At 38.3% G+C, this 26,827-nt stretch overlaps 1 protein-coding gene across 3 annotated transcripts in view; it reads left to right on the forward strand.

The window, feature by feature from the left end:
* The first annotated feature begins 32 nt into the window (after positions 1–32).
* SAMHD1 (SAM and HD domain containing deoxynucleoside triphosphate triphosphohydrolase 1) overlaps positions 33–26,827 on the forward strand; it is a 49,336-nt gene continuing 22,541 nt past the window's right edge. The window contains exons 1-7 of one of the 3 annotated variants that reach the window (XM_081292504.1): positions 33–337; positions 5,436–5,502; positions 8,681–8,753; positions 11,770–11,930; positions 14,549–14,664; positions 16,534–16,604; positions 24,881–25,036. In XM_081292504.1, coding sequence (XP_081148630.1) covers positions 136–337; positions 5,436–5,502; positions 8,681–8,753; positions 11,770–11,930; positions 14,549–14,664; positions 16,534–16,604; positions 24,881–25,036 — 846 coding nt within the window. In that variant the 5' untranslated portion in view covers positions 33–135. The remainder of the gene's footprint in view (positions 338–5,435; positions 5,503–8,680; positions 8,754–11,769; positions 11,931–14,548; positions 14,665–16,533; positions 16,605–24,880; positions 25,037–26,827) is intronic. The other 2 variants (XM_081292503.1, XM_081292505.1) reach the window with 2 other exon arrangements.

Here is a 26,827-nt window from a genome sequence, read left to right on the forward strand (position 1 = left end):
CAGTGCGCCTGCGCCGGAGGCCCCTAGATTGGCACGCTGAGTGGACTCGCAGCCGGCACTCTGCGGGCAGTGCGCCTGCGCGCGGGCTGCTCGCCGCGGTTCTTAACTGGGCTTCGCCGGGCGCCGGGTGTAGCCATGCGGAGATCCGATCCTGAGCAGCTCTTCAAGCGGCCCAGATGCGATGGCAGCCCGAGAACCCCACCAAACACTTCTTCCGCAGCGGCGGACAGGACCCCGGAACTCCACCCGGACCACCAGACCTGGGGCCCGGAGCAGGTGTGCGCCTTCCTAGCGCGCAGTGGCTTCCAGGAGCCCAAACTGCTGGAAAACTTCCGAGGTAGCCGGGCTGAGGGGCGAGGGATGGGGACCCGAGGCGGGGGGCGGCCTGGCCTGAGGAGACGCCCCCTGAGAGACAGGGCCTCACGAGAGGACCCGCAGCTGAGACGGGGAGGCTGACCCGGGAGGCGCCAGAGGGGTGGACCTGAGGCGGGGGTTCGGGGGAAGGGACGTCAGGGGGCGCGAGGCCTTCGAAGAAGGGGCCCGAGGCGGGGAAGGGGGACGCGACCGGGAGCCACCCAGAGGGTGGACCTGTGGCCGGGAGCTCCGGGGTTGGGGGTTGTGAGCCTGGGAGGGACAAATGTGGATTTGGATCTTACTCTGATGACCTTCTTCAGGAACTTGCCACCCAAGAGCTGGACGCGGGAGACTTGCCACCCGCCAATACTTTTTTTGGTTTGATTTTACTGAATCCAGCGGCGTTCTATCTCTGAGAGCCACATTCCAGCCCTTTTTATTTTTAATCTTGAAACCAGGTATCTCAAAGTGCTGAGGCTGACCTTGAACTTGAGATAGATCATCCTGCCTCAGCTTCTTTGTCAGATCATCAAAACGAGATTTTAATCACCTCTAGCTTTTCCTCTAGACTGGACACTCTCTGAAGACAGGGACTCAGCCTGACTGACTTTTACGTTCCCAGCACATATGAGGTACTCATTGCAGGATTTTTTTCCCCCTATTCTTGGTACTGGGAATTAAACCCAGGGACACCCTACCATGGAGCTACCCCCCCCCCCAGCCCTTTTTTGTTTTGAGACAGGGTCTCCCAAAATTGCTGAGGCTGGCCTCCAGCCTGGCGATCCTCCTGCCACAGCCTCCCGAGTAGCTGGGATTACTTGCCGGCTCGCCGTGCCTGGGTGCCTGGCTCGGGTCCTCCTTTCAGGTAGAAGATGTCTTTCCCCAGACCTTGATGGGAGGCTTGCTGTCATTCAGTCTTACCAGGCTCAGGGGACCCCCAGCTGTGTAACCGCAGCTCCTTGAACACTTGCCACATGAGAGGTTTTGATGCTTTTATGTTTCTGTTCCCACATTGCCCCTCCCGAATTTGGGGTTTTCCTAAGGGGAAGGAACTTGGTTTGTGAATCTCTGAATTCCCCCCTGAATTCAACCCAGTGGGGCTCAACGTTTGATTAGATTTGCAAAGCTGGGTAATGATTATGTTTTACTCTTTGGGGGGGGGGGGTGGTACCAGGATTGAACTCTGGGGCACTCAGCCACTGAGTCACATCCCCAGCCCTATTTTGCATTTTATTTAGAGACAGGATCTCACTGAGTTGCCTAACACCTTGCTGTTGGTTGAGGCTGGCTTTGAACTCGTTATCCTCCTATCTCAGCCTCCCAAACTGCTCAGATTACAGGCATGCACCACCATGCCCTGCATGTTTTACTCTTTGTTAGCAGTTTCCCTTCCTAAATCTGAACACTGGGGTTGTTGACCACCAAACCCCAGCATCCCACATGGCCACACGGTTTGGGTCTGCTAGTTCATGTTCAGGTATCCATTATCCACTTGAAATCTGCTCAGCTTTTTGTGGTGGTGTGAAGCTTAATCCCTGCCTCATTCTCTGAGGTGTTCTTAGGAAGGTGGCTTGCAAATTCAGTAAATTTTTTGTATTTGTGGTGTGGAGCCTGGTTTGCTTAGGTTGAAAACTGGGTTGGAAAGAACTTCAGTGGTTCAGGACCTAAAGGGAATTATGCTTCTCTTTTTCTTTTCTTTCTTTCTTTTTTTTTTTTTTAAGAAAATACTTATTTTTTAGGTGTAGATGGACACAACACAATGCCTTTATGTTTATGTGGTGCTGAGGATCGAACCCCGGTCCTGCCGGTGCTAGAGGAGTGCTCTACCGCTGAGCCACAATCCCAGCCCCCATGTTTCTCTTTTTCCCTTTCCCCCTTTTGTTTTTCTCCACTACAGGGATGGGCTTTTTCTTTGATGAGCAACAGGTGGGATGAAGTAGTTTTATATTTTCTTTTTGGTATTGGGGATTGAACCCAGGGGCACTTAACCATTCAGCCACATCTCCAGCTCCTTTTTATATTTTATTGAAGACACGTTCTTGCTGAGTTGCTTAAGGCCTCCCTAAATTGCTGAGGCTGGCTTTGAACTTGCTATCCTCCTGCCTCAACCTCCCAAGCTGCTGGGATTACAGGCGAGCACCACCTCGCCCCACTCTAGTTTTATATTTTCTATCTCTAAAAGGGGATTGGCAATGCTGTGGCTCTCTTGTTTCAGTGGTGTTCTGTCAATTAATTCATCAGCCTCCAGAATGATTTGTGTTCTCTTGAACCCACAGTCTAAGGCTAGCAGAAAACACTATGTACTTTCAGTTGGTTGAAACTGACCAAGTATCCCCTCTTGCTCATATCTTATTGGCTGCTTTGTCTTGAATAAACATTAGTCAAGTTTCTCTCTTGCTTTACAGGCCCCTGAACTCTTGCATGTCCCCAGATCTAAGCACTAAGGATGTGGAACATGCCCCCCACCCCATCAGCTTCTCCTGGGAACCCTGCTGATCAATGTGGGACACTGTTCTATAAGACCCCACTGGTCATTTCCTCTTGCTTATCCAGCTCCCTCCAAAGGTTTTGCTATCTTTGCTTGTCCTTCCTTTATCCTATAAAAGAAAAGCCTTTTTCTGTTTGATTTTGAACCATTTGCAGATTTCTGAGATTGGAGTTTTCTGCCTATTTGCAGTAGTATTTCTTTCTAGTTAAAACGTATCTGTATCTAGATTTGTTTTTATACAAAACCAAGCACCAGGTACTGATTTCTTTTCCTCATGGAATATAGACTCACAAGAACTCTGAAATTAGATGCTATAATTCACACTTTTTAAAGATGCTGTTTGGGAGGCCCAGAGATGTTAAGTATCTTTACAAAGGTCACACCATTAGGAAAAACACAGAGCTGGGTATTTATTTATTTTTGTGGTATTGGGGATTGAACCAAAGTTGCTCTACCACTGACCTATAGTCCCATCGCTTTCTATTTTTTATTTACTGAGGCTGAGGTTGGCTTGGAATTTGTGATCTTCCTGCCTCAGACTCCTAAGCCTCTGGGATTACATCCATGTGCCACCTCACCTGGATTTTGCCAACTATCTCTTAACAAGTGGAGGAAACCACTGGTGGTTGGGGATGGGGAGGGAACACACCTGTAATCTCAGCAATTCTGGAGGCTGAGGCAGGAGGATTGAAAATTCAAGCCAGCCTGACAACTTAGCAAGAACCTGTCTCAAAACAACAAAATTAAAAGAAAAAAAAAAAAACCACTTCAGTAGAACTAACCAACTAACCATTGGTTATAGATAGCAAAAAAGAAAAAGTAAAAATGATCCAAATATCCAGCCATAATAATAAAAAATATTGAGTGTTTACTTTGTGTGAAGTACTATTCTATGCACTTTGCACTTTATATAGTTCTTTTTTGTTTGTTTTTGTGTTGCAAGGGATGGAAGCCAGGGCTTTGTGCATGCTAAGCACATTTTCTACCACTGACCTATGTCCCCAGCCCCTTCACGTTTTATCTTATAAAATCTTTACAAGTTGGGGGGACACCTGAAAGAATTCAGATGCCAAGAAAGGAGAACATGGGCTGAGAAAATGGGCACACCTGATATCCCGATGAAGTTTTTGCCTGCAACCTACAAGCAATGTGACTTCAGGAGAATGGTCTCAAACTTTTTAAACTGTGACTCAAAACAAAATATATTTTATATAGTGGCTGAGAAACACACGTTATCAGTAGATAAAGCAGCAAGGGTTCCATTAAGTTGCTGAGGCTGACCTTGAACTTGTGATCCTCCTGCCTTGGTCTCTTGTATGACACCACACCTGGCCTTAGGTGTTTGAATGTTCCCAACACAAAGAAATGACAAATGTCTGAGGTGAGAGATATGCTGATTTCCCTGATTTGATCATTACATGTTGTATACATGTATTAAAATGTCACAATGTCCCCCTTAAATAAGTATAATTACTATGTGTCAACTAATAATAAAAATGTAGTTTTTTTAAAAAAAATCTTTACAAGTTGGTGATATGGATCCATTTATATCCATTTTAGAGGGAAGAAGAATAAGGCCTAGGGAAAAAAGGTTAAGTGTATTATGATCCATTTACACTGTTTAATGCAAAATAACTATTAAAAATGATGTGGGAGTTTTAATAATTGACAAGAAAGATGTTTACCACATTGGGTGAGGAAAATAGGTTATAAGACTGTTTAATTTATGTAAAATTATAAAATGTATAGATAAATGTATTATCCAAAATGTTAGTAGTCATTATCAATCAGGAGAATTTAAGCTGTCATTCTATATTCTTTCAAAACAAAAAAATATTATGTGCTTTACCAGGAGGTTTTAGAAATAATTCAACACTTTGAGTGCTCCTCAGCAAATAATTTTAACCTTGTCATTTAAAAAATAGGCTTGTTTCCTTCCCTACCTCCACCCCCCAAATCTACCCGTTTAAAAACCAGGAAGCCACTGACCTGGTGAAACCTCAACAAATAATCAGGTTTCACTTCACTTTTTGCTACTGGCTTTTCTTGCAAACAATTTATATGAATACTATATAAATTTTTACTTGATTTATCAGAAAAATGCTTCTTGGTTTAGTTATGAAGTTTAAGACTTTACAAGTAAAAAAAAAAAAATGATACCATTGTGCCCTAGGGCCCAAGGGGGTTTGGTTCCAGGATGCCAGCAGATGACCAAAATCTGTGGATGCTCAAGTCCCTTACATAAAATGCTGTCATATTTGCAGATAACCTGTGTGCATCTCCATTCAAATATTTCATTTCATTCTGGTTTACTCTCTACCTAATACAATATAAATGCTACATATAGTGCATAGGGAATAATGACAAGAAATAGAAGTCTGTACATGTTCGGTACAAGATGCAGTATTTTCCAATCACACCAGATATAGAACCCATGGATAGAGGACCAACTATATCTGGCATGGTCCATTGCCTATAGTGGGTCCTCAGTAAACATTGGTCTGAGTAAATTCTGATGGATTCAAGTTGAAAGAAATTTAAAAAACTTATGTTGTAAATATTGAATTTGTTTTTCTTCCTCTTTCTTCCATAGACAATAAAATCACAGGTTCATTGCTGCCCTTTCTTGATGAATCACTTCTTGAAAACCTTGGAGTTAGGTAAGAATGATAAAGTTCACATTGGAACCAAACATTTTATTCACCTTTGAGGGACAAAGTCCAATATCTCTGATACTAACTGTTCTCATTTTAAATCTATGAAGTGTTTTAGAGCAGTATCCCTTGCTATTTGTTCTGGTGTGCAAATCTTGTGTTTAATATTACTGATGATTCCTACTTTAAAGAATTTTGTTGACTGGCTTTCTTGAAGTTTGTGGCTAATGTTTTGCTCTCAAGTTCAAAATTATTGAATTATGCATACCAGAAAATATTTAGGAACCAATAGGAAGAAAAAATACTGGCAAGTAAAAAAACTCTATCTTGAACAAGACCTAACATATCTTAGGTCTTCCTAAACCTATCTTAAGATTGTGATGTATCCATTGTATAAAAAATGTTGAAGTACACGATTAGGCCTTAATAAATTGTACACACATACATAGATATTTTAAGTATGGCTCAAGGTTCCAGGGTCTGGATTACAGTGGGAACACTTTAAAGATCTTAGTTCAGAATCCAGCCACTTACAAATTCCTCAAAATGGAGATTTTGTTTCTATTAGGAAATTGGCAACAGTGATGAAATATGGTCTCTTGTAGAATTTCACTTAGTTAAATGTTGTTTGTGGTAATAGTAACCAAAGAAGCAAAACAAAGGATTATACTGAATTACTTCATGCACTATTGCTTAGAATTTGTTAATGGAAGTAGATTGTGAAAAAATGATTATGCAGCACTTTTAGTAATCGTCCTTTGACTCAGAATCTTCAGGGACCTCTTCTTGGCTGTTTTATAACCACATTTTGACTACCTCAGTTCTCCAAGCCTCTCTTACTGGTTTTGTTTTTTAGGTTTTTTTTTTTTTTTTTTTTTTTTTTGTACTGGGGATTGAATTTAGGGGCACTTTACCACTGAGCTCAAACGTGCATCCTCCTACCTCAGCCTCCTGAGTCACTGAGATTACAGGTGTCACACCGCTGCTCCTGGCTCTCCCTTGCTATTTCTTGTGTATAATACTTGCTTACCATTTGAACTAAATGTAGTTGTTCTAATGATGTAGGTTTTTTCAAAGGAACTGTATTATTTTCTGTAAGCCCAAATACTATTGATGCATGCAGCGAATATTTATGGCAGGCTTACTATGGGCCAGAATTCCAGAAGGCACATCTATGACTCTGAGATAGGTTCTGCAGGACTCCTTAGAGCTGTCTTGTCCTGTATGGTAGCCACTAGCTACAGGCTTAAATTGATTAAATCAGATTTTTAAAAATCAGTTCCTCTGTTACAGTAGCTATATTTCAGGTGCTCAGTAGCCACTTGGCTACTGTGTTGGACAGAGCACATACAGAACATTTCCATCACTGCAGAAAGTTCTGCTGGACCTTGCAGGATGACAGTTCTAATAGCCGTGGTTGCTCACAGTAATACTAGTGCCACCAGCTTGTACCCTCGTACTGTTTTTCTCTCCTATCTCCTTTTACCTTTACTAGTTCCCCTATTCCTATTCCAGGGTGTATACCTCAAAATAAATTATCTGTATGAAAGTTCTCATCCTGGACTCTTCATTATAGAGGGAACCCAGTTTAGACAAATAATTCTAGTATTCTCTCAATTTAATGATTATTGACTTATGAAGGCTTTTCTAGGAAATAAACCTTGTTACATTAAATGTACATAGTTGTAAGAAGCATTAGATTGCAGAAATATTGTGAAACAGAAAATCTTATTTTAGTCTAAGTATCATAGCTTATGACTACTTTAAATTTTTATTTAATGCCATATCCTTACTAAATAAAAGCATACTCCCTCTATTTTTTTTTTTAATCCGTGGTTTCCTTGTAATTAGTTTCTTTTGGGGTTTTAATTAAGTGATGAATACTGAGTATCAGTTCAGGAAAATATTGGGCAGAAGTGAGGTTAGTTTAGGTTTGGTATTTGTCAATTAAGTGATAATCCTCAACTTGTCAGTTTTAGCCCATTTGTAAGTACTTCCTGAAGCCTGGCTTTGTGCTGTACTTACTATGTCAAAATGATGAGGAGGAAAGGGGAATAGTAAAAAAAAAAAAAAAAATAGTAAAACACAGTGTGCTGCTTCAATCATTTTTAAAAATATATTTATTTTTTAATTGTAGTTGGACACAATATCTTTATTTTATTTTTAGGTGGTGCTGAGGATTGAATCCAGGGCCTCGCACATGTTAGGCGAGCACTTTACCACTGAGCCACAATCTCAGCCCCCCTGCTTCAATCATTTATAATCTATGATAATGCCTCTACACATCCCAAGAAAATCATTATTATTATTATTTTTCCAGTTTTGCAGCATGGGGGATTGAATCAGGGCTTGCACTTGCTAGGCAAATGTTCTGTCACTGAGTTACATCTCAGTCCTTTTTAACATTTATTTTATTTTTGCTGAATTGCCCAGGCTGACCTCAAAATTGTTATCTGCCTGCCTCATCCTCCCAAGTACCAGGGATAACAGGCATGCACCACCTGAGCCCAGCTAATAAAGTCATTCTCAAATTCATTATTGTTATGGGTCTCAGGGTATATAGCATGGAGGCCAATGTGGTGTTTCTGACTTATGTCAATCTAGGACTTTTAGCAAAAGTTTCTTTTTTTTTAATCTGATAGCTAGTAGATCAGTAATAGCTAAGTAGACCCTTGCCTGCTGTTTTGTTGACACTTCGCCAGGAGTTAGGCCAGTATACCTGGATCATGAATAGTTGTAAATAAAGCAGGGCATAACAAGATTTGGGGCTATTCAAATTTAATTCCTATTGAATTATTTCTAGAAACTGAAGTGTTATGATGGATTAAAGACAATGGAAGATGGATATAAATAAAGCTAAAGCCTTCATAATATTTGGGTCATACCTGATGCTCATAAACCAGTACAGGATTGTGAAGATGACTTCTATAGAGATGCTAAAGTCTGAGTTTGCCAAGAGGGGTGGGGATCAAGGCAGAACCCTAGGGCAGGCCTCCCCTGAGTCAGTAGGAACTTAATTGCTCTTAGTTAAAAAGCAAAGGAAGAAGGGAGTTCCTAGGAGTTATTGCTGGTTCCTTCCTATCTAATCTGTCAATATAGCTAATCTAGAGTTGATTATATACTATATACTCCTGGGGTTATTATTAAGCAAATGATGATAAATTTACTTATCTTGTAATTTTAGTTCCTTCAGGGAGAGGAATAAGCTGCTTCATTGTATCCAACGATTGAGTAAAACTCAGGTTGAGACAACTAAGGTAAGGTGAATCTGAGTTCATTCTGTCCTAGTGTTCCCCCACCCACACCCCCATAATGGGACTAAACCTAGGGGCACCCTTCATTGAGCTATAACATCAGCTCTTTTTTTTTTTGAGACTGGGTCTTGCTAAGTTGCCTGGCTGACCTCAAATTTGTGACTCTCCTGCCTCATCTCTCTCTTTTTATATTTATTTATTTGTTTGTTTGTTTGTTTTTTAGTTGTAGTTGGACACAATACCTTTGTTTTCTTTATTCCTATGTGGTGTTGAGAATCAAACCCAGGGCCTCGCACATGCTAGGCGAGCACTCTACCACTGAGCCATAACCCCAACCCTGCCTCATCTCTTGAGTAGCTGATTATTGGTATAAACCACTTCGCCCAGCTAAAATAATAATTATTAAGAGTGGGAGCTGGACACAATGATGCATACCTGTAATTCTAGCTATTCAGGAGGTTTGAAGCTGAAGATCACAAATTCAAGGCCAGTCTGGCAATTTAGCAAAAGAACCTATCTGGAACAAAAAATATATAAAAACATGAAAAAGCATTCCCTATGCATTTTTTCCCCTGTGCATTTTGACATGAAAATATATGTATTAACCAAGTTACATACTTTTTACTGATTTTTTGTAAGTAGCTTAAATTTATTTTGTTTTAATGTTGAGTGAAATGAATATTTGAAGACTGGTTATTAAATCTGAAAAATTGATGGTAAAGACTTTTAGGCCTTTATGTGAATTAAAAATAGATTATAAAATTTTTCTTTTATAATCTTTAAGAATAAATAGATTCTCGTTTATAGCGGTTACATTGATCTTGGTTTAGGAGGAAAGAATAGACCAGTATGTGATTTTCAAATATTTACCGATTATTTATCAAATATTATCTCAACAAACATCAACCAGTCTCATAAAGTTGGAAATAATAATCCTTGACTGAAGCTGGCAGCACCCAAATTGACTTGAGCTAATTTTACAGGAAATGAATTTCTTATCAGTATATCAGTAGTATGTTCAAATGTGGAGCCTGGTGATCTCTTTAAGCTTTTTTTTTTTTTTTTTTTTTACAGCATTGAGTTTTTGTAATTAATATTTCCATATATTTCTGTTATTAATTAACATAGTTTACCATCTGTGTGTGTACATGTACATGTGAGAGAGATGTCAGGGATGGAAACCACAGCCTCATTTATGCAAAGTACTCTACCTCTGACCTACTTCCCCAACCTGACATGGTTCACTTTAACTGTAATAGTTCAGCATGTTAACATATATTACATTTCAGTAACAGCTCGGCAGCAGTTGTTCAAAACATGTTTTGAGTTTCTAGTGACTGTCAGGCAATATAGTGTGTGATACATTCTGAGAATGTATTACTTAAACAAGACAGCTAGAGTTCTTCATCTCCTAGAACTCCATATACTTTTTTTTTTCCCTTTTGGTGCTAGAGATCAAACCCAGGTCCTTACACATCTAAGTACTCAGTCTATCATTTAGCTATACCCTCAGATCTTCTGTGCACTTTTTTGTGGGGCAGAGGGTTACTGGGGATTGAACTCAGGAGCACTCAACCACTGTGCCACATCCCCAGCCCTATTTTGTATTTTATTTAGAGATAGGATCTCACTGAGTTGTGTAGCGCCTTGCTTTTGCTGAGGCTGGCTTTGAACTCTTGATCCTCTTGTCTTAACCTCCCAATGCACCATCATGCCCAGCCCTCTGTGCACTTTTAAGAAACTTTATGAAATAGTTTGAAGGTCATGACTTAGATAGCTTTTCAGATTATTTATTCTATAGACTTGTTTTTGAAAGCAGTTATTTAGCTGAGAGTGCAGTTCAGTGGTTTTGCTTAGGATGTGTAAAGCCCTGGGTCCAGTCCCCAGCACACACAAAAAAGGTGTGTTGGAGGCAGTTATTATGGACAGATAAAGTTATTTTTTTTTAAAGAGAGAGAGAAGAGAGAGAGAGAGAGAATTTTTTTAATATTTATTTATTTTTTTAGTTCTCGGCGGACACAACATCTTTGTTGGTATGTGGTGCTGAGGATCGAACCCGGGCCGCACGCATGCCAGGCAAGCGCGCTACTGCTTGAGCCACATCCCCAGCCCCAGATAAAGTTATTTTTTTGTTTGTTTGTTTTTTGCAGTGCTGGGGATCAGTCCTTTGGTCTCATATAATAGGCAAGCATTCTACCACTGAACTATTTGCCCACTGAATTCTATCTTTATTTAAAGATGCATATAGGAGTAAGTCTTTTCCTATATTTAAAGCCCCTGTTTTAGCTTAGAGAAATGAATAATTGTTTTCCTGGGTATTTCTTATCTATCTTTTTCTTTCTTTTTTTTTTCTATTTATATTTCTTTCTAAGGATTTTAGTGATTTTAGTGATGTATGTACAGTCAGAAAAAAATGTAGTCACAGTGGCCATAGCAGCATGGTTCACATGATCTGAATGAATATGTTTATATCTAGATGAGTATGTTAGATGTGTGGAGTTGTTTTTGTGGTGCTTAGGATCAAACTCAGGGTCTTGTACGTGTTAGACAAGTACTTTACCACTGAGCTACACCTCCAGTCCAGTGAGTATGTTTAATTGAATATGTTTAGTTGAAATTACATACCTAATCCAAAAATGAAAATTCTATCTTTCCATTGTTAGAATCCATTGGGAAAAAGTAAAGTATACCCAAATCTAATATACTAGATCTGTCTGGTATCTAAGGTAATATAATATGTTGTCATTTTCTTTAATATTATTCTTGTGGGGTTTTTTTTTGGGGGGGGGGCGCGTGTTGACTAGGGATTGAACTCGGGGGCACTCGATCACTGAACCATATCCTCAGCCCTCACGAGCTGCTGGGATTACAGGCATGTGCCACTGTACCTAGCTCTTTAATATTATTCTTGCTTGAACAGTTAAATAACTCTTTGTACTATAGTTAGGAATGGCTACACAAAAATTTTAGATGGAGTTATGTTGCTAATTATGTTACTAATTTAAACATAATTTTCCAGGTGATTAATGATCCTGTCCATGGCCACATTGAGTTCCACCCTCTTCTTATCCGGATCATTGACACTCCTCAGTTTCAGCGTCTTCGATACATTAAACAGTTGGGAGGCGGTTACTATGTTTTTCCAGGAGCTTCACATAATCGATTTGAGCATAGTCTAGGGTAAGAAGAGAAAGAAGGTGGGGAACTTGCAGCTTTTAATTACCTCCTCTGTCTCATCAAATAGTTGTCTCATCTCTTAGAGAATAAATAATTTTACAAAATGGTAGTAATATCCTTATTTTATTGAAGATAAAATTGAGACTTTTGATTTACCCTGCTATAATTTGTTTATTTTGTGTATGGTTAAGCTGCCTCATATCCTTCCTGAAAAGGTAATGAAAGTGTTTATTGATAGGTGTGTTGGATTAAATGTTTGTATTTAAATACTGTTTAAAAGTTAATAAGGTTGGTTTCCAGTAGAACTAATTATGTATTAATGGGTTTTACTTTTTTTTTTTTAAACTCTGTAAGCTTGATTATTTTCCTTTAGTCCCTACTTAGTCTTGTATAAATTTACTCTTTGAAACTAGATAATTTTCTTACTTATCAGGAAATTTGTAAGTCAGAAAAACATTTGTAAGTTTGCAGAAGGTGCCCCCTGTGTTATGTACAATGAAGTTGAATCTTTGGTCTGCTTTTCCGTTACGTATAGCCAAAAGGACTTGGGGAGAGAAAAAATGGACAATTGTCCAGATTTTCATGCTATACTCACAGTGTGTTACTCTGTATGTCTGTCTATTCCATAGCATTTTTAATTAGTCAGAACACATGTATTTATAATCAATTTTCAACAAATCACAAACAAGATAGAAATTATTTGCTCCTCCTGAAGCTCAAAAGTTCACAGGAAAACAGTATAAATCCATTGGGAAAAAGGATTTTCTTTTCAGGGGAAAGAAAAGATTGTATTCTTTTTAGAAATTGCTTTTAGAGGGAAGTCCTAAAAGTACATTTAATATTTGTTAAGCAGTGTGTGTGTGTGTGTTTTGCTGGAGATCAAACCCATAGCCTCAAACATGCTAGACAAACAATGAACTGCTGAGCCACATCCTCAGCCCTGTTAAACATCTCATCTTCAATCTGTGTGGTAAACATTCAAAGCCAGAGATTACTGCGTTTTTAAAAATTGTATAAAATAGGGCTGGGGATACAGTTCAGTTGGTTATATGTGGTGCTGAGAATCGAACCCAGTGCCTCACATATAAAGGCAAGTGCACTACCACTGAGCCATAGCCCCAGCCCCACAGTAGTCATTTTTAAGTGTGCACTTCAGTAAAGTTAAGTACTTTCACATTTTTGTGCAATCAATTGCCAGACTGTTTATCTTGCAAAACAAACTATTTGCCAATAAACAATAATTCCCCTTTACTCCCTTTTTTTTCCCAGCCTCTGGTAACTATTGTGCTTTCTGTCTGTGAATTTGACTACTCTAGGTACATCATCTTAGTGAAATCATACAATATTTGTGTTCTTGTGAGTGGCTTTATTCACTTAACATAATGTCCTTATGGCTTATCCATATCATAGTATGTGTCAGATTTCTTTTTTGTTGTTGTTTTGCTTTTTTTATAATATATATTTTTTAATACCTTTATTTATTTATTTTTATGTGGTGCTGAGGACCGAACCCAGTGCCTCACACATTTGAGGCAAGCACTCTACCACTGAGCCCCAGCCCTTGTGTTCTTTTTCTCTTTTTTTGATGGAATCTTGCTATGTTGTCCGAGTTGATCTCAAACTCATGTTCTCAACAGATCCTCCTGCTTCAGCTTCCCAAGTACTAGGACTATAGGAACATGCTGCCTTCCTTTTTAAGGCTGAATAATATTCCGTTGTTTGTTTATCCATTCATTCCTTGATGGACACTTGGGTTGCTTCCATCTTTTGGCTATTGTGAATATAGTACTCCTGTGAATGTGGGTGTGCAAACATCTCTTTAAGACACTACTCTCACTTCTTTGGGATATATACCCAGAGTAGAATTACTAGATCATATGACAATTGTATTTTTTTTTTAAAGAGAGAGTGAGAGAGGAGAGAGAGAGAATTTTTAATATTTATTTTTTAGTTCTCGGCGGACACAACATCTTTGTTGGTATGTGGTGCTGAGGATTGAACCCCAGCCGCACGCATGCCAGGCGAGCGCGCTACCACTTGAGCCACATCCCCAGCCCCGACAATTGTATTTTTTATTTCTGTATTTTTTGAGGCAATACCATACTGTTTTCTTTATATATATATATATATATATATATTTTTTTTTTAGTTATAGGTGGACACAATGTCTTTATTTTATATTTATGTGGTGCTGAGGATCAAACCCAGTGCCCCATGCATGCTAGGCAAGCGCTCTACCTCAGAGCCACAATCCCAGCCCCACCATACTGTTTTCCATAGTAAGTACACCGTTACGCATTCACATAAGCTTGTCCAAAGTTTCCCAATTTCTTCACATAGCCAAAACTTGTTATTTTCTATCTTTATGATAGTAGCCATCCTAACAGCTGTGGTAAAAATGGTGTCTCGTTATGGTTTTGCTGTGCATTTTCCTCACGATTAATGATGTTGAGGCAGAGGGCCTGCTTTGAGATTCTTGTTTATGTGTATTCTAAAATAGACTATATTCTGTAAAGTTACCCAAATACATATTAGTTCAGGAAATGTATTGAAGCTCTTGAGTTCCAGAAGTGTTGTTCATCTTTCAAACAAAATAAAGGCTCTTGGTTTTTACTCAACAGGGTGGCGTACTTAGGAGGATGTCTGGTCCGCTCACTGCGTGAAAAACAGCCAGAGCTGCAGATCAGTAATCGAGATGTACTCTGTGTTCAGATTGCTGGGCTTTGTCATGATCTCGGTAAGCAATACAGACAGCCAAAGTTATTATGTAGAATTATAACACAGGTCACCTCTCTGTGTGACTTAGAAATCAGACTAACCAAGAGAAATGTGGAAGTTTTGTTTTGACTCTTCAGTTGACACTAATATAAAATGGAATTTTGCTTCTTTCTGGAAGGACATGTAAGTGCAGAACATTGCTCTTCTATTTTCTTGTAGTCTTTAATGAGTTTCCTGTGTAAAATATCTTTGCTACACGTTACATGAAAGGGCTTTCTTTTTTTTGTACCCAGTATTGAACCCAGGGATACTTAACCACTGAGCCACATTCCCAGCACTTTTTTTTTTTTTCTCTTTAGTTACTTTGTCAAGTTTATTCCTTGAATACCTAAAACAGATTTGGAGATCTCCTTTTGTTCCCTGATTCAGATTAGATTTTTGGGCCACTTAAATTCAAGTAGAAGAATATCATTCTTTTCCTTTAACAAAGAAAAGAGAAAAGGATCTGTCCCCGACACTTTTATTTATTTATTTTTATTTATTTATTTATTTTAGTTGTAGATGGACACATATCTTTATTTATTTATTTTTATGTGTTGCTGAAGATTGAACCTAGTGCCTCACATGTGCTAGTCAAGCACTCTACCATATATTTAATATATTTAAGGTAATAGAAAAATTATACTTGAGATGGTTTAGAGGAAAACATCTTTGAATTTTCAAATTTTCTGTAAATCTGATATTTCAAAATAATGTACTTTTAGGATTGTTACATTACCAAAGAAAAAAGGAATATGATTTTCAGTTTGTCATTTCATACACAAAAAACTTGCTTGTAAAATACCCATGATTTGCATTTATTTGCATGCCAATTAAATTTTTTTTTCTTTTTCTTTTTCTTTTTCTTTTTTGGTGCCAGAGATGGAACCCATTCAAGCAGAGAATGCCCTCTGCCACTAAGCTAACATCCCCAGCCCTAAATAAATAAACTTGTATTTTATTGAAAAAATAATAATAAGCCTTCATCATTCCTTTTAGGTAACACATAATTATCTTTTCATCAGATTTATGTAAGCTCTGGCAACTAGAAACCTCTCTGTGGAGAGTTTACTTTCTTATGTTGTTTTTGCTGCTATTTGGGGGGAAGGGATGGGTACTGGGAATTGAACTCAGGGGCACTTGACCACTGAGCCACATCCCTAGCCCTATTTTGTATTTTATTTCAAGACAGGGTCTCACTGAGTTGCTTAGTGCCTTGAAAATTGCTGAGGCTGGCTTTGAACTTTCAATCCTCCTGTCTCAGCCTCCGGAGCCGCCAGTATTACTGCGCCCAGCTAGTTTTTGCTTCCTTTTTTTTTTGATATCTATTTTTTAGTTGTAGTTGGACACAATACCTTTATTTTACTTATTTTTTTATATCATTTGTTCATTATTCTACATTAACTGACAAATTCTTTTTTTTTTTTAACGTGTCTTCAACTCTCGTATTTTTTTTTTTAAGAGAGAGAGAGAATTTTAATATTTTATTTTTAGTTTTCGGCAGACACAACACAACATCTTTGTTTGTATGTGGTGCTGAGGATCGAACCCAGGCCACATGCATGCCAGGCGAGCGCACTACCGCTTTAGCCACATCCCCAGCCCTTATTTATTTTTTTTAATGTGGTGCTGAAGATTGAACCCAGGGCCTCACATGTGTGGGGCAAGCACTCTACCGCTGAGCCCCAACCCTAATTTTTGCTTCTTATTCTGTTGTTTTAGAACATTTTATTTATAGATTATTAGTGTCTGTTGATACTTAAGTTAAACTGAAACGATTTTTAAAAGAATTCACTTTTTACCAATTTACAAACATTTTTCTTGTGCTAAGGCTGCTTTTGTTTTTAAGGTCATGGGCCATTTTCTCATATGTTTGATGGGAGATTTATTCCACTTGCTCGCCCAGGAGTGAAATGGACGGTATGTATTCATATAGTCAGTAGTTGATACCAAGACTGTTTAAATGGGCTGTTTAGTGAGATTCTCTGCTTGGTTTTTCCTGCTTGGTTGTAATATCCTTCCTCACTCTAGTTTTAAGGGTGTTTCCATGCACGTCTGTACGTGCTCTCTTGGTTCTTAGTCGGCAAAGAAGGAATTGTTATCTTCCTTTTTTACCAGTGAAGAAACTTGAGGCTCTTAGAGTCCTATTCATGTGCCAAAATTCACAACATTATGAGTGAAAGGTGGAGCCAGCACTGGAAAAACCAGGTTTCCTAGTTGTCAGTTTGATGTTCTTTCTATTCTATTGACCTACTATAAAACAAAATAGGCCAACTCCATTTTTTGTTCATTTTGTATGACCCTGAAGTAATGCTACCAACAAGTTTCAAAAAATACTTTAAATGAACCATTTTATAATTAGGCATTTGCTGGAGGCTGATGTATATTTTTGGAATCCTTTTTTTTTTCTTTTAATGGACAGAATACTTTTATTTTATCTGTTTATTTTTATGAAGTGCTGAGGATCAAAGGATCAAAGCCAATGCCTCATTCGTTCTAGGCAAGTAGTGCTCTGCCACTGAGCTACTGGAATCAGTTTTTGAGCAGTCAAGTTAGGTTGGCCCCCACAGGTCCTATTATACTATATTTCTGGAACCTGGAGTAAATAAGGATATTGTTATAAATTGAAAGCTTATTACATGTCAACCACTTTTTTCTCCTCTTTTTTTCTTTCTCTCTTTGAAGCATAATTCACGTATAATAATACGTATAGATTTTAAGTGATTTTTGACCAGTGTATACTTTTTCATTTTTTAGGATAATTTCTTACTCTCCCACCCTAGTGTTTTATTTAGTGGCGGTGCTGGAGATTGAACCTAGGGCCTTACACATGCTAAGCACATACTCTACTCCTAGCTTTTCCTTTGTTCCTTTTTAAAATCAATTCTCACTTCTTTCCCCATCATCATCTTCTGATGTTCATAAACAGATTAGTTTTGTCTGTTCTTAGATTTGATATAAGTAGAATCAGATAGTAGGTACTCTTTTTTGTCTTATTTATTGAACAAAATGGTTTTGAGGGGCTGGGGTTGTGGCTCAGCGGTAGAGCACTTGCCTAGCATGTGAGAGGCACTGGGTTTAATCCTCAGCACCACATAAAAATAAATAAACAAAATAAAGGCATGTGTCCATCTACAACTAAAAAAAAAATGTTTTTAATATTTATTTTTCAGTGGACACAACATCTTTATTTTATGTGGTGCTGAGGATCGAACCCGGCGCCCCACGCATGCTTTAGCCTCAACCCCAGTCCTACAACTAAAAAATTTTTTTTAAAAATGGTTTTTGAGATCAGTAGTTGATCGCTTTATTGCTGAGTCGTTATCCCAGTATATGAACAAGTCACAATTTGTTTCTGCTTTCTCCTTTTGATGGAATTTGGATTGTTTGTAGGTTTTGGCTATTACATATAAGATTATTGTGCACGTTATTGTACAAGAATTTTGTGGACATATGTTTTCATTTCTCTTAAGTGAATACTTACGAGTAGACACTGGTCCAAATAGGAGTTGCATGTTTAACTTTATAAGAAACTACCAAAGTTTTCCAACCTGGTTGTACATTCCCATCAGCAATGTGTGAAAGTTGCAGTTGTTTTTCAGCCTCACTAACTTTTCATTTTTTTGTTTTATTTATTTATTTTATGGTGCTGCTTATGGAATCTAGGGCCATGTACATGCTTGGCATGCATTCTAGCACTTGGCTATACCCCAACCCCTACCCCAACATTTAATGTTTCAGATTAGACTTTCTGAATGTCAAATGGTAGCTTACTGGTTTAATTTGCATTTTCTAATATATGTTGAATACCATTACCTGTAACTTGTATTTGGCACTTTGTTATTCTACGTCTTTTTCTCTTTTTTTTTTTTTAAAGAGTTAATTCAGTATTTCACCCATTTAAAAATTTTGATTTGAGTGCTGGGAAGTATGACTCATTGGCAGATTGTTTGCCAACATGGGTAAAATTCTGAGCTTGCAAAAAAAAAAAAGAGGGGGGGGAAGTAATTTTATTGTTTACCTTTTATTATTGATTTGTAGGAATTTTTTATTTTTATTTTTTTGGTACTAGGGATTGAACTCAGGGACACTTGACCACTAAGCCACATCCCCAGTCTATTTTATTTTTTATTTTGAAATAAGAACTCTCTGAGTTGCTTAGGGCCTCACTAAATTGCTTAGGCTGGCCTTGAACTTTCCTCCTGCCTCAGCCTCCCAAGTTGTTGGGATTATAGGCATGTGCCTCCACAGCAGGAATTTTTTTTAATATGTGCTATTAGATATATATATATTGTGAATTTTTCCTAATGTCTGGCTTGTCAATTTATTTATTTATTATTTTTTTTTAGTTGTAGATGGACACAATACCTTTATTTTATTTGTTTATTTTTATGTGGTGTGGGGGATCACACCCAGTGCCTCACACATGCTAGGCAAGTGCTCTGCCACTGAGCCATAGCCGTCCCCATATCAATTTATTTTTTAATGGTGCCTTTTGAAAACAAGTTTTTAATTTTTATGAAGTCCTCTGGTTCTTCAAGCCAGTAAAATGGATAGTTTCTCACTAGTTTTGCTGCCTTGGGGCGTGCCCTCATGATAAAAGCATAATATTGAAGTATTGCCTAGTGTCTTTTTCATCCGAGTGTTGACTCTCCACTAACAACATCTGCTTGCTTTTGGTCATTACCCAGACCTTCAGGGAGTTACTTGTCCAGAGTTTGGTTGTTTTTTCCAGCACGGTGGGTCAGCCATTACCAAGTCCTTTTCTTTGTATTTGCCTTCCCCGGCGCGCTCGCCTGGCATGCGTGCGGCCCGGGTTCGATCCTCAGCACCACATACAAACAAAGATGTTGTGTCTGCCAAAAACTAAAAAATAAAAGTTAAAAAAATTCTCTTTTTTTTTTTTTTAAAGAGAGAGTGAGAGAGGGGAGAGAGAGAGAGAGAGAATTTTTAATATTTATTTTCTAGTTCTCGGCGGACACAACATCTTTGTTGGTATGTGGTGCTGAGGATCGAACCCGGGCCGCACACATGCCAGGCGAGCGCACTACGGCTTGAGCCACATCCCCAGCCCCCCCCCAAAAAAAAAATTCTCTTCTTTCTCTCTCTCTCTCTCTCTCTCTCTTTAAAAAAAAAAAAAAAAAAAAAGACTTATTAGCTTATATAGAATTAATTATGTATGTAATGGTGTCATAGGTGAATGGGGAGCCAAAGCTCCTAACCTTGGTTCTTGTGTCCTAATAAGAGAACATTTCAAGGCAGACACAAAAAGTCAAGCAAAATACACTCTCAAGAAAGGAGAGCCTGGTTGTGGCTCAGTGGTAGAGCACTTGCCTAGTATGTGTGAAGGGCACTGCGTTCTGTTCTCAGCACCGCATAAAGTCCATTTACAGCTAAAAAATTATTAAAGGAAGAGAAAGGAGAGCAGAGAATGACAAGGAAACTTGATGCTACTTCCAAATTTATTACTGATTTATGTTTGCCAAAGGATCTGGGTCCACCTTCTGCAGTCTTCACTAATCCCGTGTATGACTCCTCCTCCGCCTTGGGTGGGGTTTTTTTTTTTTTTTAACCTTAGTTGTTTCTTTCTGGAGTTGTCATGATGACCATCTCATTTAGCAGGTGCTTCATCTGTGAGTCAGCCCTATGTTAATGCAGGTGATGTGGTCAGTGTCAGGACAAATTTCATCTTCCTAGGCCTGCCCTACTAAAGAAATTTCTCTTCTGATACACTGAGAAGACTATGGCCATAAATCCTAAGTGTATATAATGATCCCAGTACTCCCTAACAGGAGTTAGCCCCATGGATCTTTCCTTCTTGAGGTATTTATTAATTGGTTCCCTTTGTTTCCACCTGTTTATTCTCAGGGTTAGCACACCTGTTGTTTTCCTTTCTCTTTCTCTGCCCCACCTTTGGTACCAGAGTTTTAACCCAGGGGCTCTTAACCACTGAGCCACATTCCCAGCCTTTTTTATTTTTTACTTTGAGACAGATTCTCACTAAGTTGCTGCACTTGGCTGTGAACTTGTAATTCTCACACTTATAATCCCAGCCTCCTGAGTCAACTGGGATTATAAGTGTGTGCCACCACACCTGACCTCCTTCATATCCTGACCTACAAGTTACTCAATTACTCATTAGTCTTAAAGACAATTTAAAGAAACCCCAGGACCCTGCTGTGTTATTGGTTTACATTCTCCTGCTCATTATATTATTTAACAAATAGTAGAAATCTAATTTTTTTCATTTAATATGGATAATTGCTTTATTTATTCCTTTACCATTCTTCTTAGACTTCCAATAAAATATTAAATAGAAGACATAATATTGGACAACTATATATATTTTTTTTAAAGAGAGAGAGTTTTTTAATATTTATTTTTTTATTTTTTCGGTGGGAACAACATCTTTATTTTTATGTGGTGCTGAGGTTTGAACCCAGCGCCCCGCACATGCCAGGCGAGCGTGCTAATGCTTGAGCCACATCCCCAGCCCCAATTATATATATATTTAAACATTTTTTTAGTTGTAGATGGATACAATGCCTTTATTTTATTTATTTTTATGTGGTGCTGAGGATCGAACCCAGTACCTAACACGTGCTAGGCAAGTGTTTTACCACTGAGCTACAGCCCAGCCCTAGCAACTATTTTTTATTACTGATTTTAGGGGAAATGCTTTTATAATTACTGATCGAATTTTTTTAAAAAATTTAGTTGTAGATGGACAGCATGCCTTTATTTATTTGTTTATCTTTATGAGGTGCTAAGGCTCGAACCCACTGCCTCACCCGTGCTAAGCAAGCACTCTCCCACTGAGTGACAACCCCAGCCCCCTGATTGAATTTTTTTTAATATTCTGTTTTAGTTGTAGTTGGACACAATACCTTTATTTTATTTTTATATGGTGTTGAGAATCGAACCCAGCGCCCCGCACATGATAGGCGAGCACTCTACTGCTGAGCCATAACCCCAGCCACACATTGAATTTTTTTTAACATTTAATTTTTACATAATTTTACACAGAAAACTTGAAATGTTTTCTGAGATTTGCCAAATGTTAATGTTTTGCTGTATTTTTTAACATGCTATCTTTTGTACACAAATGCTTTTCTGAATCATTTGAAAATAAGTTGTAGACATAACTTGTTTTTTTGCTTTGTTTTGTTTTGTTTTTAAAGAGAGGGCCTCACTGTTCTATTGCCCAAGCTCATCTGAAATTCTGAGGCTTAAGTGATCCTCTTGCCACAACCTCCCAAGTAGATGGAACTTCAGGCATACACCACCATATCTGGCTAGACATACCTTGTTGTTTTGTAGGTTTTTTTTTTTTTTTTTTTTTTAATTTTTAATATTTGTTTTTTAGTTATCGGCAGACACAACATCTTTGTTTGTATGTGGTGCTGAGGATCGAACCCGGGCCGCACGCATGCAAGACGAGCGCGCTACCGCTTGAGCCACATCCCCAGCCCTGTTTGTTTGTTTTTTAATATTTATTTTTTAGGTGTAGATAGACTCAACACAATGCCTTTATTTTTATGTGGTGCTGAGGATTGAACCCGGGTCCCACCCGTTCTAGGCGACCGTTCTACCCCTGAGCCACAATCCTAGCCCATAGTTTTTTGGGGTTTTTTTGTTTTGTTTTGTTTTTGGTACTGGGGATTTAACTCAGGGGTACTTAATCATTGAGTCACATCCCCGGCCCTTTTTAGTATTTTATTTCAAGACAGAGTCTCACTGAGTTGCTTAGGGCCTTGCAAAATTGCTCAGGCTGGCTTTGAACTTGTGATCCTCCTGCCTCAGCCTCCTGAGCTGCTGGAATTACAGGCATATGCCACCAGTCCCAGCTCTTTTGTGTTTTTGCAGTACTGAGGATCCAACCCAGTGCCTGTGCATGCCAAGTAAACTCTGCCTGAGCTACAATCTCCAGCCCTGGACATAACTTTTCACTCCCAAATACTTCAGTGGGCATTTCTAAAAGCAAGAATATAACCTTGGCACATTTATCCAAAGTCAGGAAATTAGTATTAATGTAGAAATATCATCTGATTTATAGATTTACCTTCATATTTCACCAATTATGCATATAGATAAAGGGGAAATTTTTTTCTTTGTTCAGGATACAGAATAATTTTGCATTTGGCACACTCCTGTAATCCCAGCAACGGAGCACAGGTTCAAACCCAGCCTCAGCAATTTAGCAGGACTGTAAACAACCTAGTGAGACTCTGTCTCTAAATAAAAAATAAAAAGGACTGGGGATGGGACTCAGCAATTAAACCCCCCTATCAAGAGGCAGCCAGCGCTTTGCCAGGGTAATTTTTCCTGCTCAGGAGAGGATAAGCCATCTAAGAAAATAGTCTGAAATAGTTAGTGAAGAAATAAGGGGCAGAGTCAAAGAATAAGTTTTAAAAGCAGAGTGTCTGATAAGTCCAGCCCACACAGGAGCTAGAACTGAACAACTAGAAAATGGCTCTGATGATTTATTTAAGGGGGTACATCAAAGGAAGGGATAAGGTTTCTGGGGGGAGTCTTGCAGTCAAGAGGTTGATTGGCATCTTGGCAGGCTACACCCATCTCTGAGAGGCTGTGTAGCCACAGCAGGTCACCCCATCTCTGGTGCTACGTGGAACCTGGCAGAGCTGAATAGGACTCATGTATCTGAGCGATCTTACCAGCAGGATTGCTGCTGAAAGTTACTAAATACCAGATTTTCCCATTCAGAGGGCTTCCATGCCAATTTGGTCCACACATAGTCCACGAATGGCTCCTGACACACCCCTGGGTTCAATCCCTGCCAAAAAAAAAAAAAAACACACACACCAAAAAAACCCCGAATAATCTTGCACTTAGTTGCCATTTCTCTTTAATTTCTTTGAATCTTGAACAGTTCAACAGGCTTTTTTTTTTTTTTTTTTTTTTTTTTTTTTAATGGTACTGGGGATTGACCCCAGGGACGCTTTACCATTAAGCCATATTCCCATCCCTTTTTTGTATTTTGAGACAAGGTCTTGCCAAGTTCCTTAGGGCCTTGCCAAATTGCTAAGACTGGCTTTGAACTCTAGATCCTCCTACCTCAGCCTCTGAAGCTGCTGGGATTACCACAGCCATGCACCACCATGCTTTGGCTAATTCTTTAGTATTTATCTTTCATGACTTTGTCATTTTCTTAAGGGCAGGTGAGCTTTTTTGTGGAATGTCAGTTTAACTTTCATTTAGTCTGTTTTCATGTAGTCAGGCTATGTATTTCTGGCAGAATGCCAGAGAAGCAATGTGTTCTTAATGTGTCACTTCAGGAGGCACATAAAATCTATTTGCACCATTATTAGTGATACTAACTTAACTTGGATAAAGCAGTGTCTGCCACATTTTTCTACTGTACAGTTACAGGTTTCCTTCCTTTTGTAATTAATATATGTCTTGATTTAATTTTAAGAAGAGTTATGGGTCAGTCCCCGGCACACACACACAAAGTTACGGGCTCATTCAGGTTTTGGTTTTTATCTTGTAAGGTGTGAAATAGGGCAGATGTTTCCAGGGAATCATTTGCTCTTTACATTGATTAAGAATGAGTGAGCAGAGTCATGAGCCAACTGAGGGGGACCCAGATCTTGACTTCAGAGATCTAAAACACTTAATTTTACCCATGAGGTTGCTCTTATTCTTTTTCACCACTAGATGGAAGTACTAACAGCTTTTTACTTCACATGTTCCAATACTGATGAAAAACAGAACTGAATTTTATGATCGTCCTTAAAGTAGAATTCTCCTGTAAAACTTGGTAATATTCTTCAAGATATCACAAATGATTATGTCTCATAAAATATCTGTAATATATTTATGAAATAATGAACATGGTTTATAAAAATTCTGTAGTTCAATAAAATATTTACAATATTGATAAAACCTGCAAGACTATGGTTGGAAACTGCATTATTGACATGCAATAGAATCTTTTTTTTTTTTAATATTTATTTTTTAGTTCTCGGCGGACACAACATCTTTGTTTGTGGTGCTGAGGATCTAACCCTGGGCCGCACGCATGCCAGGCGAGCACGCTACCGCTTGAGCCACATCCCCAGCCCTGCAGTAGAATCTTAACTTAGAATTACCTGGAATCAAGAATAATTTGTATAATTAGGGCCCCTAATTGGCTAGAGTCTATAACAAGCCATGTTATCCTGATTTTTTTCTAGCATGAACAGGGCTCAGTTCAGATGTTTGAGCATCTAGTAAATTCTAATGGACTCAGACCTGTCATGGAACAGTATGGTCTTATCCCTGAGGAAGATATTTGCTTTATCAAGGAACAAATTATAGGACCACTTGAAACACCAGTAAAAGATTCTGAGGTAAGTTTGTATTCAACTTGATTTGAACTGACTGGTACTTTTTATCTAGGCTATTCTTGATTCCTTCAGAGCTACACATTTGCCTATTATAGAAGAACTAAATGGCAAAATATGTTGCATATTTCTACCCTTTAATACAAAAAATGACATTTGTGTGTTTTCCATCTCTTAACTGAGTTCTCATAAAATATCTAATATATTTATGAAATAATGAACATGGTTTATAAAAATTTTGTAGTTCAATAAAATAGTAGATTTGCATGTATTTTGAGGTTAAAAACAAAACCTAAAAAATCTTAATTATCTCCTTATTTCCAACTTCTTTTTTATTAGGAAAAATACAAAAGATCAAAGAGGAAACCAAACTGATTTCCCCCTGAACCAGTTCACCTTTTTTCTATGTCTTTATATACTTAAATATTTTTAAATATGGTGACAGAGGCACACTTTTATATTTCCAAACAAAGTTACTTAAGGTTTCTATATAAAATATTGCGTACAAATTCAATACAATTTAAATTTAAATATATATATATATATATATATAGGCATCCTTATTTTTGTTATCAGGGATTGAATTTGGGGGCACTCAACCACTGAGCCACAAGCCACATCCCCAGCCCTATTTTATATTTTATCAGAGAAAAAGTCTCACTTAGTTGCTTAGCACCGTGCTTATGCTGAGGGTGGCTTTGAACTCATGATCCTCCTGCCTCAGCCTCCCAAGCTGCTGGTATTATAGGTATGCACCACCATGCCTGGCTATACATCCCTTTTTAATGAATGTGTATGCAATATTTTATATAGAAAACTTAAGTAACTTTGTTTGGAAATATAAAAGTGTGCCTGTGTACCATATTTAAAAATATTAAGTATATAAAGACCTAGAAAGTATATAAAGACCTAGAAAAAAAGTTGAAGTGGTTCAGGGGGAAATCAGTTTGGTTTCCTCTTTGATCTTTTGTATTTTTCCTAATAAAAAAGAAGTTGGAAAATAAGGAGATAATTAAGACTTTTTAGGTTTTTTTTTTTTTTAACCTCAAAGTACATGCAAATCTACTTGAAGGAATTGAACTTTTCAGCAAATGTCTTAGCCCCCTCAAAAAATGGAGCTACAAAAATGCTTTGAACAGACATATCATTTAGTCTAGATTATAACTACTTTGAAAAATACTGCTATTTTTAAAATAACTTTATTTTGTATATTTATTTTTTATTTGCTGCTGGCCAGTGCCTTGTACATGCTAGGCAAGTGCTCTACCACTGAGCTGCAACCCCAGCCCCAAATATTATTTCTAGCTCATAATTAAATCTTTTTTTTTTTTTTTTTTTGGGTGAGGGGGGAGGTTCCAGAGGTTGAACCCAGGCTCTCATGCACTCTAGGCAAGCGCTGTACCACTGAGCCACATCCCCAACCTAAATATTATATATATATATATTTTTTTTAAAGGTTTATTTTTTCTTTTTTAAAGAGAGAGAGAGAGAGGAGAGAGAGAGAGAGAATTTTTAATATTTATTTTATTTTATTTTTTTAATTCTCGGCGGACACAACATCTTTGTTGGTATGTGGTGCTGAGGATCGAACCCGGGCCGCACGCATGCCAGGCGAGCGCGCTACCGCTTGAGCCACATCCCCAGCCCTAAATATTATATTTTTAAAAAGCTTTTAAACAAAGAAAATAAGAAAGTTGCTGGTTTTGGAAAATATAATGATATTAGGGCTGGGGATGTGGCTCAAGCGGTAGCGCGCTCGCCTGGCATGCGTGCGGCCGGGGTTCGATCCTCAGCACC

The sequence above is a fragment of the Spermophilus citellus genome, assembly GCF_964194105.1.
Source record: "Spermophilus citellus genome assembly, chromosome: 4".
NCBI classification, from domain to species: domain Eukaryota; kingdom Metazoa; phylum Chordata; class Mammalia; order Rodentia; family Sciuridae; genus Spermophilus; species Spermophilus citellus.